Here is a 14,588-nt window from a genome sequence, read left to right as displayed (position 1 = left end):
CGACACAGATGACTAATTATGTTGTAGTGTAGGTATGGTCGACGAGAGGGTATGATTAGTCTTACCGTCGCCTCCCCGTTGTAGTACTGTTGGAACAGGAAGCTGAGAGAGTGGGGGGTAGAGGGAGGAAACATGATTATAATTGCTTGCTTTTTTTTTATGAGTATCACCTATCCTCATATAGAGGATCTTACAATAATAAATCAACTCTAAATCTTACTTTTCTAACTTAACTAATGTTGAATTAGAAACTAACACAATCTCATCTCTAACCAAATCAAATATATTTCCTACTAAACTTAACCTTCTTTAAGCAAGAGGAAAACTTATCTCCTAATCTGATTCTTTCCCTATTGCTACCGCCGTTGCCGCCCCTTCCTTTCCTTGCGACGGCTACATTGCCTTCTGCATATAATAGTTGTTGTCCGGCCATGTATCCTCAAATAATCTTATTTGCCAACCATCTTTGTTTTCAAAGGTTCTCTATTTTAGGATTCACCTTTGATTTTTAGAGTCTAACCAGAAATGTAACTCTCTCTGTTTTTCTTCCACTTGTGTGAGGATTTTGGTGCCCAAATATTTGTTTCTAAGGAGCGATTGCCACCCCTCCTCATTCAACAGCTTAAAAAGCCATCTGCTCACGAGACATATATTCTTGACTAAAAAATCAGATGCTTTTAATCCTATTTGGTCTTTTGGTTGGCATATAATATTCTATCTTGCAAGACTATGTTTCTAGATCTCAAATAATTCAGCCTTTTGAGCACTTAAGGTATTTCAAAGAACGACATTATGAACATGCCAGGTATCGAATTTAGCTATTACATACATACACGTACAAACGTACGCAGGGGCTACGAGGCTACGACGTATTCACACGTTGACGAACGGCGCGCCCGTGATGTACTCGGTGACGGCGAGCGCGACGAGCCCGAGCATGGCGAAGCGGCCGTTCCAGAGCTCGGCGTCGGCGCTCATGACGCCGCCGCTCCTGGCCTCGGCGCTCTCCCCTTTCAGCAGCGGCACCAGCGACGCCACGGACAGCACGGCAGCCGTAGCCGCGAACCAGGCCAGCCCGGAGCCGCTGCCGGCCTGCGAGAGGAGGCCGCCGCCGCGGGACGCCTCGACGGCGAGCGCGGACACGAAGCCGACCATGGCGAGGCGCCCGTTGATCCGCTCGGGAGCAGGGCCGCTGAACGCCAGCGCGTCCCAGAGCCCCGGGCTCGCCGCCTTCGCCTTGGGCTTGGGCGTCGGGGTGGTGGGCGCCGCTGCTGGGGTCGGAGAAGGCGAGGAGGAGGAGGTGGTTGCCGCGGTCGTCTCCTCCGTTGGCTCAACATCCGGCTGCAGATACGCAGGCACAAGCTACTATTAGCACAACTAAGCAGAGCAAACAGTTCAGTGACTCGATGGCATGTCATCAGTGCTTACCTCGCTCTGGGCCCTGACGACCAGGGCGCGTCGGCGCGGCGCGAGCGCGGCCGCCGGGAGCCGGGCGGGGAGGCGGCCGTTGGTGAAGGCGAGGGAGCTCATGGAGGCCATCACCGCTGTCGCCATTGGAGAGTGAGTTTACGTGCAAGGGTGAAGCAGAGATCGACGAGTCGTTGCAGGAAGTGGCTCGATCGCTGCTGCTGCTGCTGTTTTGCTGTGGTGAGATGGTTGCGAGTGGGGGTGGCGGCTTTATAGGTAGCGAGCTCGTGATCGATCACGGGGTGGAGGGTGGTGGCCGCGGCGGGGGCCACGTCGCCGGGAGGTTCACGGCCGTGGATTGAGCTGATGGAACCGCAGGTGAGAGAGTACGAGGGCTGGCTGGTACATCTGCATGCGCTACGTGGAGGGAGGCGGGTTCACAGAGAGCTGGGTGACTGCGTCGCCGTCGACGTGGACGGCCTGGCCGCCGTGCAGAGGCGCGGACGAGCTGGCTCTCTCGCTCGCTCGCTCCTTGGCCCGAAAGTGGCAGAAGATTCCAGAACCACGCAGGGACAGGGAGGGCATGCGTGTACGTACGTACGTGTACGAGTGTTAGTGTCGAGATGGAAGTTGCCAAGCAGGAGAGCCAAAAGAGATCGATGTGTGTGGCTACTGTGATTTTACTCGAGGTGTGATTTGGTTGAACACGAACGAACCGGACGGGGCTGAGACTTCTGGAACGTACCTGCAGGCCTCGATCATGCGACGGCCCGCCATCCGGCGTCTTTCTCGTTTGTTCTCAGATCCGGCGATGACCTCGTTCCAGCATTCATTCCACCATGGACGTGAAGAGTGCCTCATCTCTTCAGGAAATGTAACATTCACTTGTGCATATATGTCAATCTCGTTCGTCTATTTCTATCTTTTGATATTTATATACCTGTTGATATTTTTACTTATCCTATGATTTTTCTTCACCTATATTCCAATACGAATCTCAACGTAAATGAACGATAATAATAAACCATTCATGCGTATCATTGTATGAAAATTTCTCCATTTCTTGCCCTATTTGATATCTCTCATTTGAGATCCTTCTAGTGGTTACAATGTCCCAATTCCCAAATGTGATGTTACCCTTTACTTCGTTTGCAATATATATCTTGGAATTTACACAGGAAAAAGTAGCACTATAATCCCTAACTCTGATTGTGTTGATTTTGTTGCAGATGATCTCTTCACCGTAGAACCACAATGAACTATGGTTGTCCTAATGCTCATTGGGAAGGAATGTCTCCCCAACGAGCATATTTCCATCATGTATAAATATACATGAATATCAATGAATGAAACATACAAATTCTATATATTCGATTGTTGATTACTGTCATCTCTCAACAGATTTTAGCATCCCAAACTCTTCAATTTTGTTCACTCATTTCTTGTTTCGTCTGATTTCTCTATGTGTCTGTTTTATCTTTATAGTGGTTACAGCTAATGGCAGACATATAATGAACTGCTAGGGGAATTGCCCTAGTCACCCTTGCCTCCAGTACCTGACATCAACCTGAAGTCCTCGACATCTCGTCGCCTGCCACCGACCACCCCTGACGCCTTGATGTATATACATGGAAATGGAATAACTAATGCCAGGATTTTCATGATCTGATTGTGCTATCTCGCGACCCTGTGGTCTGGCTCGCAAGCTCAAGTCGAACCAAGCTTGACTTTTAGCTCAGTTCCTAAACGAGTTGTGCCAAGCCACATAACGAGCTTGGCCGAGCTGAGCTTGACTTTTAGCTCGGTTCCAAAACGAGTTGTGCCGAGCCAGCTTGTTAACATGACAAGATCGACCGAACCGAGCCGAGCCAACTCGATATCCACCTCTATTAGGAGGCTCATCTTCTTCTTCCCTCTCCAACTCCTCTCTTCTTACTCTCTCCCTTCTTCTTGCTTTATCTCACATTCCACCCTATAGAACACCAGAGGGTAGGGGGCCTTTGAGCCCCGCGGCCTTGAAGATCCTCCCCCGGTTAGAAAGTCCTAATTCCCAAATATGACGTTGCACTTAACTTTGTTTGCAATATATTAGTTTTTTGCCCGTGCTTTGCACGCGACGAAAAATGTGGCGGGATGGGGGATGTTGTGGGGCGCTGCGCGCTCAAGAGGCAGGGCCCGGGAGGGTGCTACGCGCGCTAGAGGGCACGAGAGCGCACGTAGAGGCACGGGACGCGGGCCCACGCAGGAGACGCGAGCGTGTGGGATGGACGGATGGTAGACCACACACGACAATAGGAAATTAGCAAATATTTTAAATAGGAGAGATATCTTGGAGTTTATATATAAAAAGTAGCACTATAATCCCTAACTCTGATTGTGTTGATTTTAACATCTAAATTCTTCGGTTTTGTTCACTCTTAAATATCATCGTGCAAAGTTTGTCGTGATAATTAAAGCTGCTACCTACCAGAGCTGCCACACGAGAAGAATGCAGGCCTTGATCCATCGATCGTTGGTGTTGGAGACTACATATCAGCACTAGCGCCTCCATCCTCACCTGCCACCGCTTTGGACCTTCAGCCACCTTCCATTCCCTACCTCGCAGGCAACGGCGGACCTACGTTATGCATGGGTATGTAATTATATACCTATTTTTTGAAAAAAAATCAATTATATATAGTATATATTAGATATATGTAATACATAGCTAATTAAATTAAAACTCACAACATTAGCTTTTTATTATACGTTTACTGTCGATCCATCCTTACTTCCGTATACTCTCATCGGTCCACGGCACACGCATGAACGCACCTAGTCACCTACTAACCTAATTACCCTTCACTAGTTCGCTCTCTCACAATCTTGCATACCCAACCTAAAAATTGTGATTCGTCACTGCTCGTAGGGTGTCGCCAGCGACGGAAAGGAGGTGTGCACTGTGCCACTACGTTTTTTTACACCTTCGCTTAACTTTAAATCGCCTGAAAACTTCTTTGGACTGCGTAACGACCTAGCCCAGCAATAAGTGCACTTGCACACAGTGTAATACCGTACCGGTCGTTTTTCTACTCTGTGTGTAATCCGGAATTGGTTGTTTTCTTATAAAAAATATTTCGTGGACAGCCATTTAAGTACAGCTCGAGTACAAATCACGCATTTAAACCATCTAATGCATTTATAAGTGTCGTCCAATTGATTTCAACCGCTGGATCTTGAGTTGTACTGAAGTTATAAAAAAGAAAAATGGTTGCACATGTCGTAGCGCTCTTTTTTACACATTTTCTAAAATATAATCGCTGGAAACTTCTTTGGGGCGCGTCTACTGTGTGGACAGCAAAAAATGCATCCTCTTAGGGCCGACTCATACTTAGAAGGTCCTAATTTTTTTTTACCCTAAAACCATAAACCTTATCACCTCTCTCTCTCTTCATCGTTGTCTCTCATGCTGCCGCACAAGTACAAATGCTTTCCTACTTACATCCGGAGCGATAGGATGTTTTGCTGATCCGGTCATGTCCTTCGAACTCAAAAATATAATCTATTTGAGTTAACTTTTTATCTTTAATATTTCAAACGTTAAAGGTTAATGTTTACGTTATGAAAATATGTTGCCATAATTATTTTTTTATGCTGTATTCTAGAATCTCTTTCGTACAGATTCAGACCGAAAAAATTATCCATTCGATTTAATTCTTATATTTCGCATCTCCAATGTTTCAGACGCTATAAAAATTTATTGTCATAGTTATTTTTGTATGTTACATCCTAAAGTCTCTTGTATACAGATTCGGATAAAAAAATTATCCATTCGAGTTAATTCCTATATTTTCGCATCTTTAATGTTTCAGACGTTTAAATTTAATGTTTTTAGACGTTATGAAAATTTGTTACAGAAGTTATTCGAGAATGTTTTACACATCATCCGACAAAATTAACCTAAATAGATAATTTTTTCGAATCCGCTAATTACTTTTTTATGTATATATTTCGATGTTGCAAAAGTTAATTTCCGATGTTAAAAAATATCTTTTAGATGTTACAGAAATTCTTTAACAGTGTTTCAAGGAACTATCTTACGCTAAGTTCGGATCGGACATCTGGGCACTAGCATCCCCGACTAAATCACAAATTTTGCATGCTACCGCACATGCACGAAACTTTGTGATTAACCCACTCCTCAATCCTCCCCTATCAATCTATGGAACGGATTGATATTACGAGCTTTCTTGTTCCCGATGTGTATATAACGGTGTTGTCGGGATGGTGTACTCTAAGATTTCAACAACAATTTATGGTTATGTCTTTAGCTGTGAACAAGATTTTTTTAGAAAAATTGATTATACAAATTCAAATAATAAAAAGTCCAAACAAATAAAACCGAATATTTGAGAGACTAAAAGTAGTACAAAGAATGAACTAAAAGGGCTTTATTTACACAAAGAGAAAAAGTTGAAAGTGTAAAAAAAGGACTAGGACTTAATCTCTCAAAAATTAATAAATTACTGCGTGGCCTTATAATGCTACTTTGCTTTTTTTTTTAATCTGCCATTCTTTCCTATTGATTTGTGGAAATGGTGCTCCCAAGTCCCAACATGAAATTCGTAGATCTTACCAACTACTACACGATATCTGACTTTTCTGTAGAGTTATAAATTTAAATGGCCCACGATGTACTACATTTGTTATAAAATTTCTTGATGTGGCGTCCAACGGTGCAGTACATTTGTTATACGATTCGCTCGACGATTTAGTACATTTGTTATAAAATTTCTTGTATAGAGATGTCCTTGTCGGTAATTCTTTTTTTTTTATCGGCCTTTGTCGATAATTCTTGGTTGGTAATGTTATGTTAGTGATTTGTTTCCACCGTCAGGAAATATCCAAATTATATAAAAAACCTTGGCCATTTGAGGAAATTGTAGAGAAAAACCATAAACCGTCGGCCACCTGCAAATTAACAACCCTTGGGTCTTGTATACAAGCCAACACAAAATGGTCTACCAACCCTGGGGTCTTGTACACGTAATTGTTATAAAGTTGTAGGGGTTCAAATTAATTAACTAAAGGTATCAATGACTCTCTTTAATTTAATCAATAATACTATTTTTCTTAAACGTCGTTCGACACGAACACAGGATACTCCGGGCCCATGTAACATGTAAGTGGGACGGTCCAGAGTCCAGCCCATATCCGTACGGCCCAGCCCAGTACGAGTTGACCTACGAGCCCTCTATCCGTGCGGCCCGGCCCGGTCTAATTCGAGCTCACATCTTTACGAGTCCACCAGCGCTTCCTCCAACCGCCGCGCCATGGCCTCCCCCTCCCCTCCCGCTCCGGCCGCCGGCTCCCGCCGCCGCAGGCACACGATCTACCACGGCCACCGCCGCGCGTCTCCGCACCGCCCCACCGTCCGCTGCGGCCTCTTCGCTGACCTCAGCGCTACCACCCCTCGACCCCTGCCCTCTCCCTCATCCTCCACCACCACCCCCTTCCGCCTCCCCGACTGGGACCCACACTCATCCTCCTCCTCAGCTCCCTCCCCGCCGTCTCCTTCTGCCTCTGCCACGGCCCGCCGCCTCTCCCCGCTCGCGCGCTTCCTCCTCGACGCGCTACGCCGCCACCAACGCTGGGGCCCGCCCGTCGTCGCCGACCTCTCCAAGCTCCGCCGTGTGCCGCCCACCCTCGTAGCCGAGGTCCTCAGCGCGCGGCCCCCGCCGCCGCCGCCGCTCGCGCTCCCGTTCTTCCTCTGGGCCGGCCGCCAGAAGGGCTTCCGCCACTGCTTCCCGGCCTTCCACGCCCTCGCCTCGCTGCTCTCCGCCGCAGGCCTACCCGCCGCCGCCGACCAGCTCCCCGATCTCATGCGCGCGCACGGCAAGCCCGTTTCGCACCCGCAGCTCACCCTCCTCGTTCGGCTCCACACGGCAGCACGCCGCCCGCTCCGCGCGCTCAACGCCCTCCGCCGCTTCCGCCACGAGTTCGACGTCCAGCCCCAGGTACACGCCTGCAACCGCGTCCTTGGCGCGCTGGCCGCCGCGGGGCATGTCGAGGACGCACTCAAGCTGTTCGATGAAATGTCAGAGGGTGGTGTGCAGCCCATGCCGGTGACATTTGCGATCATGGTGCGCGTGCTGGCCCAGGCGGGGATGACGGAGAGGCTCCTGGAGATGATTGGGAGGATGCGGAAAGAGGTGTGCCGGCCTGACGTCTTTGTGTACACCACGCTGGTGAAGACAATGGTGCGGAGGGGGTATATGGATGGCTGCATCAGGGTGTGGGAGGAGATGGAGACGGATGGGGTGGAGCCAGACTCAATGGCGTATTCTACGATGGTTGGGGGCCTGTGCAAGGCCGGGATGGTGGAGGAGGCAGCAGAGTTGTTCAAGGAGATGAGGAGCAAAGGGTTGTTGGTCGACAGGATGGTGTACGCATCGCTCATTGATGGGTATGTTGCCGCTGGGAGAGTTGGGGATGGGTGTAGGGTGTTGAAGGAGATGGTGGATGCTGGCTACCGGGCTGACCTGGGAATCTATAACACACTCATTGGTGGACTGTGTGGGATAGGTTGGGAGCATAAGGCGCATAAGATGTTTCAGATTGTGCTTCAGGAGGAGCTCACGCCAAGCTCTGAGACTATTTCACCGTTGCTAGTTTGTTATGCTGATAAGGGTGAAATGGTTATGTTTTTTGGATTGGTCGACAAATTGGTGGAGCTGGGCTTGCCTGCCATCGAATTTTTAGTGGATTTTCTGAAGCTCTTTGCATGCATGGACGGTAGAGAATTGAAGGCTGTGGAAGTCTTCGAGGATTTGAGACGCAAACAATATTGTAGTGTGGGCATTTATAACATTCTTATTGAGAATCTGCTGAAGATCAAAGAGAGTAAAAAAGCACTTTTGCTTTTTGAAGAAATGCAAGGTTCAGTTGACTACAAGCCGGATTCATGTACATATTGTCATATGATCCCATGTTTTGTGGACGGAGGAAATGTCGAAGAGGCCTGCTCATGCTATAACTCCATGATGAAGGCAAATTGGATACCAACTATTTCAGCCTATTGTGCTCTTGTGAAAGGTCTTTGCAAGATTGGGGAGGTCAATGCAGCCATTTCACTTGTTAAAGATTGTCTTGGAAATGTAGAAAATGGGCCAACTGAATTCAAATACACCTTGACTATTCTCGAAGCTTGCAGATCAAAAAGCCCAGAGAAGGTCATCAAAGTGGTGGATGAGATGATTGACATAGGCTGTTCAATGGAAGAGATAATACATTCTGCTATCATCTATGGCTTCTGCAAGTATGCAAGTTCAACTGAGGCAAGAAAGGTATTCGCTATTATGAGAGATCGAAAGATTCTGTCAGAAGCCAAATTTATTGTGTATGAGGACATGCTGAATGAGCACTTGAAGAAGGTCACCGCAGACTTGGTGATATCTGGATTGAAGTTTTTCGACCTTGAATCAAAATTGAAATGGAGAAGCAGAATTGATTGAAAAATCTTTATGCAGTTACTTGGTACAATCTGCCTCTCTCACATCTATTTTGTGAGGTTTAAAAGTTATATGCATATATATGTTTTCAATTTATGGCGTTTTATGTGAACCAATGTCATACTTCCTGTAAGTTTAATGTTGCATTGCTTAGTAAGTACAACCGCGCAACCACTAGTCTAACCTCTTCTGAGAATTCCAAGATCTGCTTTATTCCAGGATTCCCTGCAACAGTAGTATATGGCTAACAATAGTAGATGTCAGTATACTTTTTATTCCAGGTTGAGTTATTTGTATTTCAACCTAGCTCATCAGCATGTCCTCTACAGTCAAATATCACAGAACAATTAAAACAAAAGAAACATGCATTTCATCAACCTTCTCAAAAGCATTTTTTGCAAGTCCAATGAGCCAGGGTGGCTTGCTTCATTACTAATGTTGCGTGGGACACTTTGTTGGTTACAAAAATTTGTTTATTCCCCTTCTCTCCCCTAGAGAAAAAAAATGAACATTCTTATGGTTTTCTAAGAAATTTTTACAATATCTTAGTAATTTAGGTTTCTTTGGGCCATAATTGTTTGAAATATCGAAGCCAACATAGGGATAGTGAAGTTGCATACATAATGGTGAATTAAGTGTGTATCGATATTTATCACTCATGTTAAGATGTTACAGATATGCTGGTAAGTTAAGCGCATATTAACTTCGCATAAATTTGGACGAGATCGTAGATATAATGGTGGATTACTGTATGTTTATGTTTGCACACATGATAGAACTGGTATTCTGGTAGATATGTATTGATTTAAAATTATCATAGACTCGAAGATGATATGGCCTCTTTCAATGGTACCTAGTAGCCTGATCCTGGTGTTATTTTACAAATTAGGTCCTAGCACTGTATAATTATTGGCAGTTGTTTTTGAAGATCCGTATCTTGACAAGGTTGTGGGAGGGCAAAGGTCCATTCAATGACCCCGCATATTGAAGCATTGACTAGCTAGTGGTGGACCTGACATTGGGGACACGGATGGATGGGCTGATCACATCACCTCACTGTTGCTGATCTGCAAATTGCCCCTTCCCAGCACAAGTCATCAACAATACTAAGTAACACGTAACAGTGTGAGTCTATAAGTTCTCTAATATGCAGTGATGGCAGTGTATGTAAAAAACTTAGCTTATAGGTAATGTGCAAAACAAGTTCCTGCTAGGTTTGAGGGATTATAATTTATGACCCAACCCATGGACAAAGTATTTTAAGGCCATCTCTAACAGAATCCTTAAAATTTCATCCTCTAAAATACTATTACAGCATCCCCTATCACTATTGCAGCATCCCTTGTTTCCTTCATCTCCAACAGAATCTCCTTTATTTCATCCTCTATCTTCTCTTTCCTATTTTGCAATATTTAACATCCGACCGACATAACCGCCGACGTAGCATCCCGTTTCACTGGTACGAAATAATTCAATTTTGTCATGGTCTACAATTGTAGTCCAGTTAATAAGCAGTACGATATCATTGTTTTCGAACAACATAAATTGTGGTGTCTTGCAGTAGAAGGAATCGTGCAAAGCAAGGAACAAGCAAGCTTGCGGCCGAAGCCTCCGATGAAGTGGCTTGTAAGGGAAGGAGTACAAGTGCCTTCCCTTGGAAGGTTCGGTCGGGCACTATATATAGGTGCAAGAGGGCCTCTCATTTGCAAGCCACGAAATGAAGCCTCGTGCAGCATGGAAACAGTACATGAGAGAGTTATGTTTCTCCACCGATTCATCCGATGAGGAAGATGAGTTGGTCCTAGCGACGCTTACCGCATGGCATGCCGACGTTGAAGCTTCGCGCAGAGGGCCGTGGGGCGGCTCCGTCCCCGGGCACCGGCGCATACCTAGGAATCGGCTGGAGGGACACAATCGGTTGTACAACGACTACTTTGCTGAGTCCGCAGTGTACCCTGACTACATTTTTCGGCGCAGGTAACACTGTACGTTGGTGTACGTACGGACGATGTATGAAGTACTACTGATCCGTTGCCGTGCAGGTTCAGGATGAAACGCGATTTGCACTGCAAGATTGTGAGGGAGGTTGAGGACCATGACTCGTGGTTCAAGCAAAGGAGGAACGCTGCCGGAGAGCTTGGGCTGTCACCCCTGCAAAAAGTAACTGCCGCTTTCCGTATATTAGCTTACGATGCTCCTGCAGATTCTCTCGACGAGTGCCTCTGGCTAGGGGAGAGCACCATCATCGAGAGCATGCGGCGTTTCGTGCGTGCCATTGTCGAGGTGTTCGGTGACGAGTACCTTCGGGCTCCGAACGAGGAGGATACTGTTCGATTGTTGGATATGAACCAGCGTCGAGGGTTCCCCGGGATGCTTGGAAGCATCGATTGCATGCATTGGAGGTGGAAGAACTGTCCCACGGCGTGGTCCGGTTCGTTCAGGGGCCATGTCAATGCACCGACTATCATTCTAGAGGCCGTGGCGTCGTAGGACCTATGGATTTGGCATGCCTTCTTCGGAATGCCAGGTTCATTGAACGACATCAATGTGCTGCACCGGTCTCATCTCCTTGACAACCTTGCTGGGGGAGTAGCACCCAAGGTACACTACTCTATTAATGGCCACCATTACATGATGGAGTACTATCTTGCAGACGGGATCTATCCGGAGTGGGCGACATTTGTGAAGCCCATACCAGCTCCAGTAGGCCGGAAGCGTCAACACTTCATGGTGCAGCAGGCGGCTGCACGAAAGGATGTTGAGCGGGCATTTGGAGTGTTGCAGTCCAGGTTTCCCATAGTCCGTGGAGCGGCGAGGTTGTGGGATCAAGAAACCCTCAGCGACGTAATGACAGCGTGTGTTATCATGCACAACATGATAATCGAGGATGAGAGACCGGGAGGGGCTCTCGAATACGTCTACGAGGGTTCGGGCGAGGACGCGATGCCGTCTCACGAACCAACCCCCCCCCCCCCCCCACTTCAAGCATTTATGGAAAGGTACGGGCAAATTAGAAGCCGACCAACGCATCATCAACTCCGTGACGACATAGTGGAGCACCTGTGGCAGATGCAAGGAGGACAGTAGACCTATTTCCATCGTGTAATGTGCTTAAATAAATGTAATATGGTTCGACGTAGTTATGTGTCGCATTTCATCGTGTAAAAATTTATGTCCAGGTATTGTAGATTCTGATGTGGCTTTCATGGTTTTATTTTGTCATAGGGTACTTTCAGCTACACTTAATAAGTGAACAATGTATGGTTAGATTCTCCCTCATAAACACATCCCTGAGCACTTGCATTTCACAGCTTCTCGTCGCAGTACGTACATAGTTCAAGCACCACGGCTGCTACTTGGTCCAGAAGTGCACATGCATACACGTATAGCAGCAAAATGGTAGCAGCAAAATGCTAGTTCAAACTCGGTCCAGAAGTGCACATGCATACACGTACAGTAGCAAAATGATAGTTCCAACTTGGTCCAGAAGTGCACATGCATTCACGTATAGAAGCAAAATGATAGCAGCAAAATGACAGCAGGTACTTGGTCGAGAATTGAACTTGCATACAGGTATAGCAGCAAAATGGCAGCAGCTACTTCCAGGTACAGAATTAAACCTGCATACAGGTATAGCAACAAGTGCACATGCATACTTCCAGGTATGAAGCAGTTTCAGTACAGGCAGAACATAGAAATTGTTCAAGGTCCTATGGAATTGAACACAAAGTATGCCGTAGATGGAAAATTCTATCCTCAACAAATACAGCAACCATAAAGTACATAAAGGATACATAGTTTGCAAAAATGGGCAACAGGACTCAGGGGGCAGATTCAGCTTGGCGAGCAGCAATTATGCTTCGGCGGAGGCTCCTGTAATATGCCTGCTGGTCCTCGTCCATCTGCGAACTGTCCATGCTCATTATCTCCCTCTCCTCCCTGATCTTTTGCCTCTCCTCCTTGACCTTTTCTAGCTGCACACGCTCCTCCTCAAGGCGCAACCTCTGCTGCTCAATTCTCAACATCTCTGCAAAGCGATTAGCTCGTTCCTTCTCAAGTTTCTCCTTCACCGCAATTTGCCTGTCAAACATCTCAAGCACTGGTTTTGTTATCGAGGTAGATGAAGACGAACCGCGAGCGAGGTCCTTGGCCTTGTTGCGGCCTGCTAGCCAATTCTGCCGGTTGCTCCCGCTGGTATGCGTGGCAGTCGCCCCTTCACCTTCGTTGCAGCCGGGGGAGGACTCTCCCTCCTGCGTAGATACCGGGGTTCCCTCTGCCCCAGTCTTCTGCTTCTTGCGAGACGACTCCGTTTGCCATTTAGGATGGTGACGTAACTCGACCCAGCAGGGCATCAATGTGAACTCCCTTTTCTCAACTACCTGGAACATCTTACATGCAGCAGCAATCTGAAATGGGATGAAATCAGATTTAATTGAACGCATTGCATGAATTGAGACTACATATTTCAAAATAATGATGCTTACCGTGTCTGCCTCTGTCATCCCACTCCTCTTATTACGGAGGGCCTTAGCATAGTGGCCGCAGAATCGCTGCACCATGCCGTTGACGAAGGTCCACCTACCCTGAAGAGACTTCTTGTTCCGAGTGCTAGGGAAGTCCTTGTGCTCGTGGAAAAATGACTCGATCCTCTGCCAGAAAGCCCCCATACTCTGGTTGCTCCCCACTATGTTTATTACCACTAACCGGACAACAATATACATAAAGCACTTCACTGCAGACGCCACGACCTATCGGATTCTACAGACATAGAGTCCACTGAATCTCCACACAACAGCTCATCGGCGCTCCAATCCACAGGAACAATGTCGTTGCAGTCGACGTCCTGTGAACCGGACCCTTCCTCGTCCAAAGTGCTGGTGGGTAACACTTGCTTGCGGTCGGCACCGGTCTGCAACGCATCTTCCACTTGGAAGACGAGCATCTCCAATTCCCCTGCAATGTTCTCGACCTGAAGGAGAGCTCGGTTCAGGTCGACATCAGCGGGGGTGCTCTCCGTACTCAAGTTGTCTTTCACGACGTTCTTCAGTTCCGTCGCCATTTGTTCGACTTGGTCCTGCATTTTTGAGACAAGAGCGGCAAGCGAAGCGGCGTCCATCTACAACCAATGAGAGCGATGGCTAAACTGAGAATCTATTATTATTACCTACCAATCATGCATACATTCTGTACATTTCACTTTCATGTAATTTTGCAGGTTGATTAAGGAGCAAAGGTGCACTGCGAGAAGAAGATGCCACATATACTGACAATATATGTAAAATGCAAAAAATGAGATGTTGACTATGATAACATGGTTGCACGAACTAATACACAACTGTAACATATGCCTTTGCAGCAAGGGTACCTTCAAATCAGCTGGTGGTTCTCATACATGTGCATCGTACAAGGTTACAGGTACAGCTACACTTTCCATAACTTGGACTGACCAATGAGCATAGCAAAAGCATGCATGTCAAACAAATTTATGGACTGAGCATGTGTCACTGACCACTACACAAGAAGAACATATAAATTATGTGGCACAAGTAGACCATTTACATATACATGTTGTCAACACTGTGACGAGTTGTATGCAGGGGCAACTAGCATAGTGAACAACATTTCATTCAGGGACAGTACTGCATATATGGAACATGACACAAGGCAATTAAACACAAACAATGCGTACTG

At 46.7% G+C, this 14,588-nt stretch overlaps 4 protein-coding genes across 5 annotated transcripts; 2 read left to right on the top strand and 2 right to left on the bottom strand.

Moving 5' to 3' along the window:
• Nucleotides 1-732: 732 nt before the first annotated feature.
• LOC133893202 (high molecular mass early light-inducible protein HV58, chloroplastic-like) lies at nucleotides 733-1,669 on the bottom strand. The gene is made up of 2 exons (XM_062334176.1): nucleotides 1,429-1,669; nucleotides 733-1,341 (listed from the first exon to the last, which is right to left on the bottom strand). The coding sequence occupies exons 1-2, from the start codon at nucleotides 1,552-1,554 to the stop codon at nucleotides 874-876; spliced, it is 594 nt and encodes a 197-aa protein (XP_062190160.1). The 5' UTR covers nucleotides 1,555-1,669; the 3' UTR covers nucleotides 733-873.
• A 4,898-nt stretch (nucleotides 1,670-6,567) lies between these two features.
• Nucleotides 6,568-10,160, top strand: LOC133893200 (pentatricopeptide repeat-containing protein At4g20740). 2 transcript variants are annotated; one of them, XM_062334174.1, is made up of 2 exons: nucleotides 6,568-8,922; nucleotides 9,826-10,160. In XM_062334174.1, exon 1 carries the CDS (start codon nucleotides 6,720-6,722, stop codon nucleotides 8,898-8,900), a length of 2,181 nt encoding a protein of 726 aa, XP_062190158.1. In that variant the 5' UTR covers nucleotides 6,568-6,719; the 3' UTR covers nucleotides 8,901-8,922; nucleotides 9,826-10,160. The 2 variants fall into 2 exon arrangements, with proteins under 2 accessions (XP_062190158.1, XP_062190157.1); XM_062334173.1 differs by having other exon boundaries at nucleotides 9,787-10,160.
• Nucleotides 10,161-10,614: 454 nt separating this feature from the next.
• On the top strand, nucleotides 10,615-12,150 carry LOC133892255 (uncharacterized). Its single transcript, XM_062332943.1, has 4 exons — nucleotides 10,615-10,874; nucleotides 10,940-11,328; nucleotides 11,425-11,686; nucleotides 12,123-12,150. The coding sequence occupies exons 1-4, from the start codon at nucleotides 10,615-10,617 to the stop codon at nucleotides 12,148-12,150; spliced, it is 939 nt and encodes a 312-aa protein (XP_062188927.1).
• Nucleotides 12,151-12,718: 568 nt separating this feature from the next.
• Nucleotides 12,719-13,564, bottom strand: LOC133892254 (uncharacterized). The gene is made up of 2 exons (XM_062332942.1): nucleotides 13,382-13,564; nucleotides 12,719-13,303 (listed from the first exon to the last, which is right to left on the bottom strand). The coding sequence occupies exons 1-2, from the start codon at nucleotides 13,562-13,564 to the stop codon at nucleotides 12,719-12,721; spliced, it is 768 nt and encodes a 255-aa protein (XP_062188926.1).
• Between the last annotated feature and the right edge of the window lie 1,024 nt (nucleotides 13,565-14,588).

Source organism: Phragmites australis, chromosome 15, assembly GCF_958298935.1.
Source record: "Phragmites australis chromosome 15, lpPhrAust1.1, whole genome shotgun sequence".
Lineage (NCBI taxonomy): Eukaryota > Viridiplantae > Streptophyta > Magnoliopsida > Poales > Poaceae > Phragmites > Phragmites australis.
The sequence above is the reverse complement of the archived record's forward strand: the minus strand, read 5'-3'. Positions and strand labels throughout refer to the sequence as shown.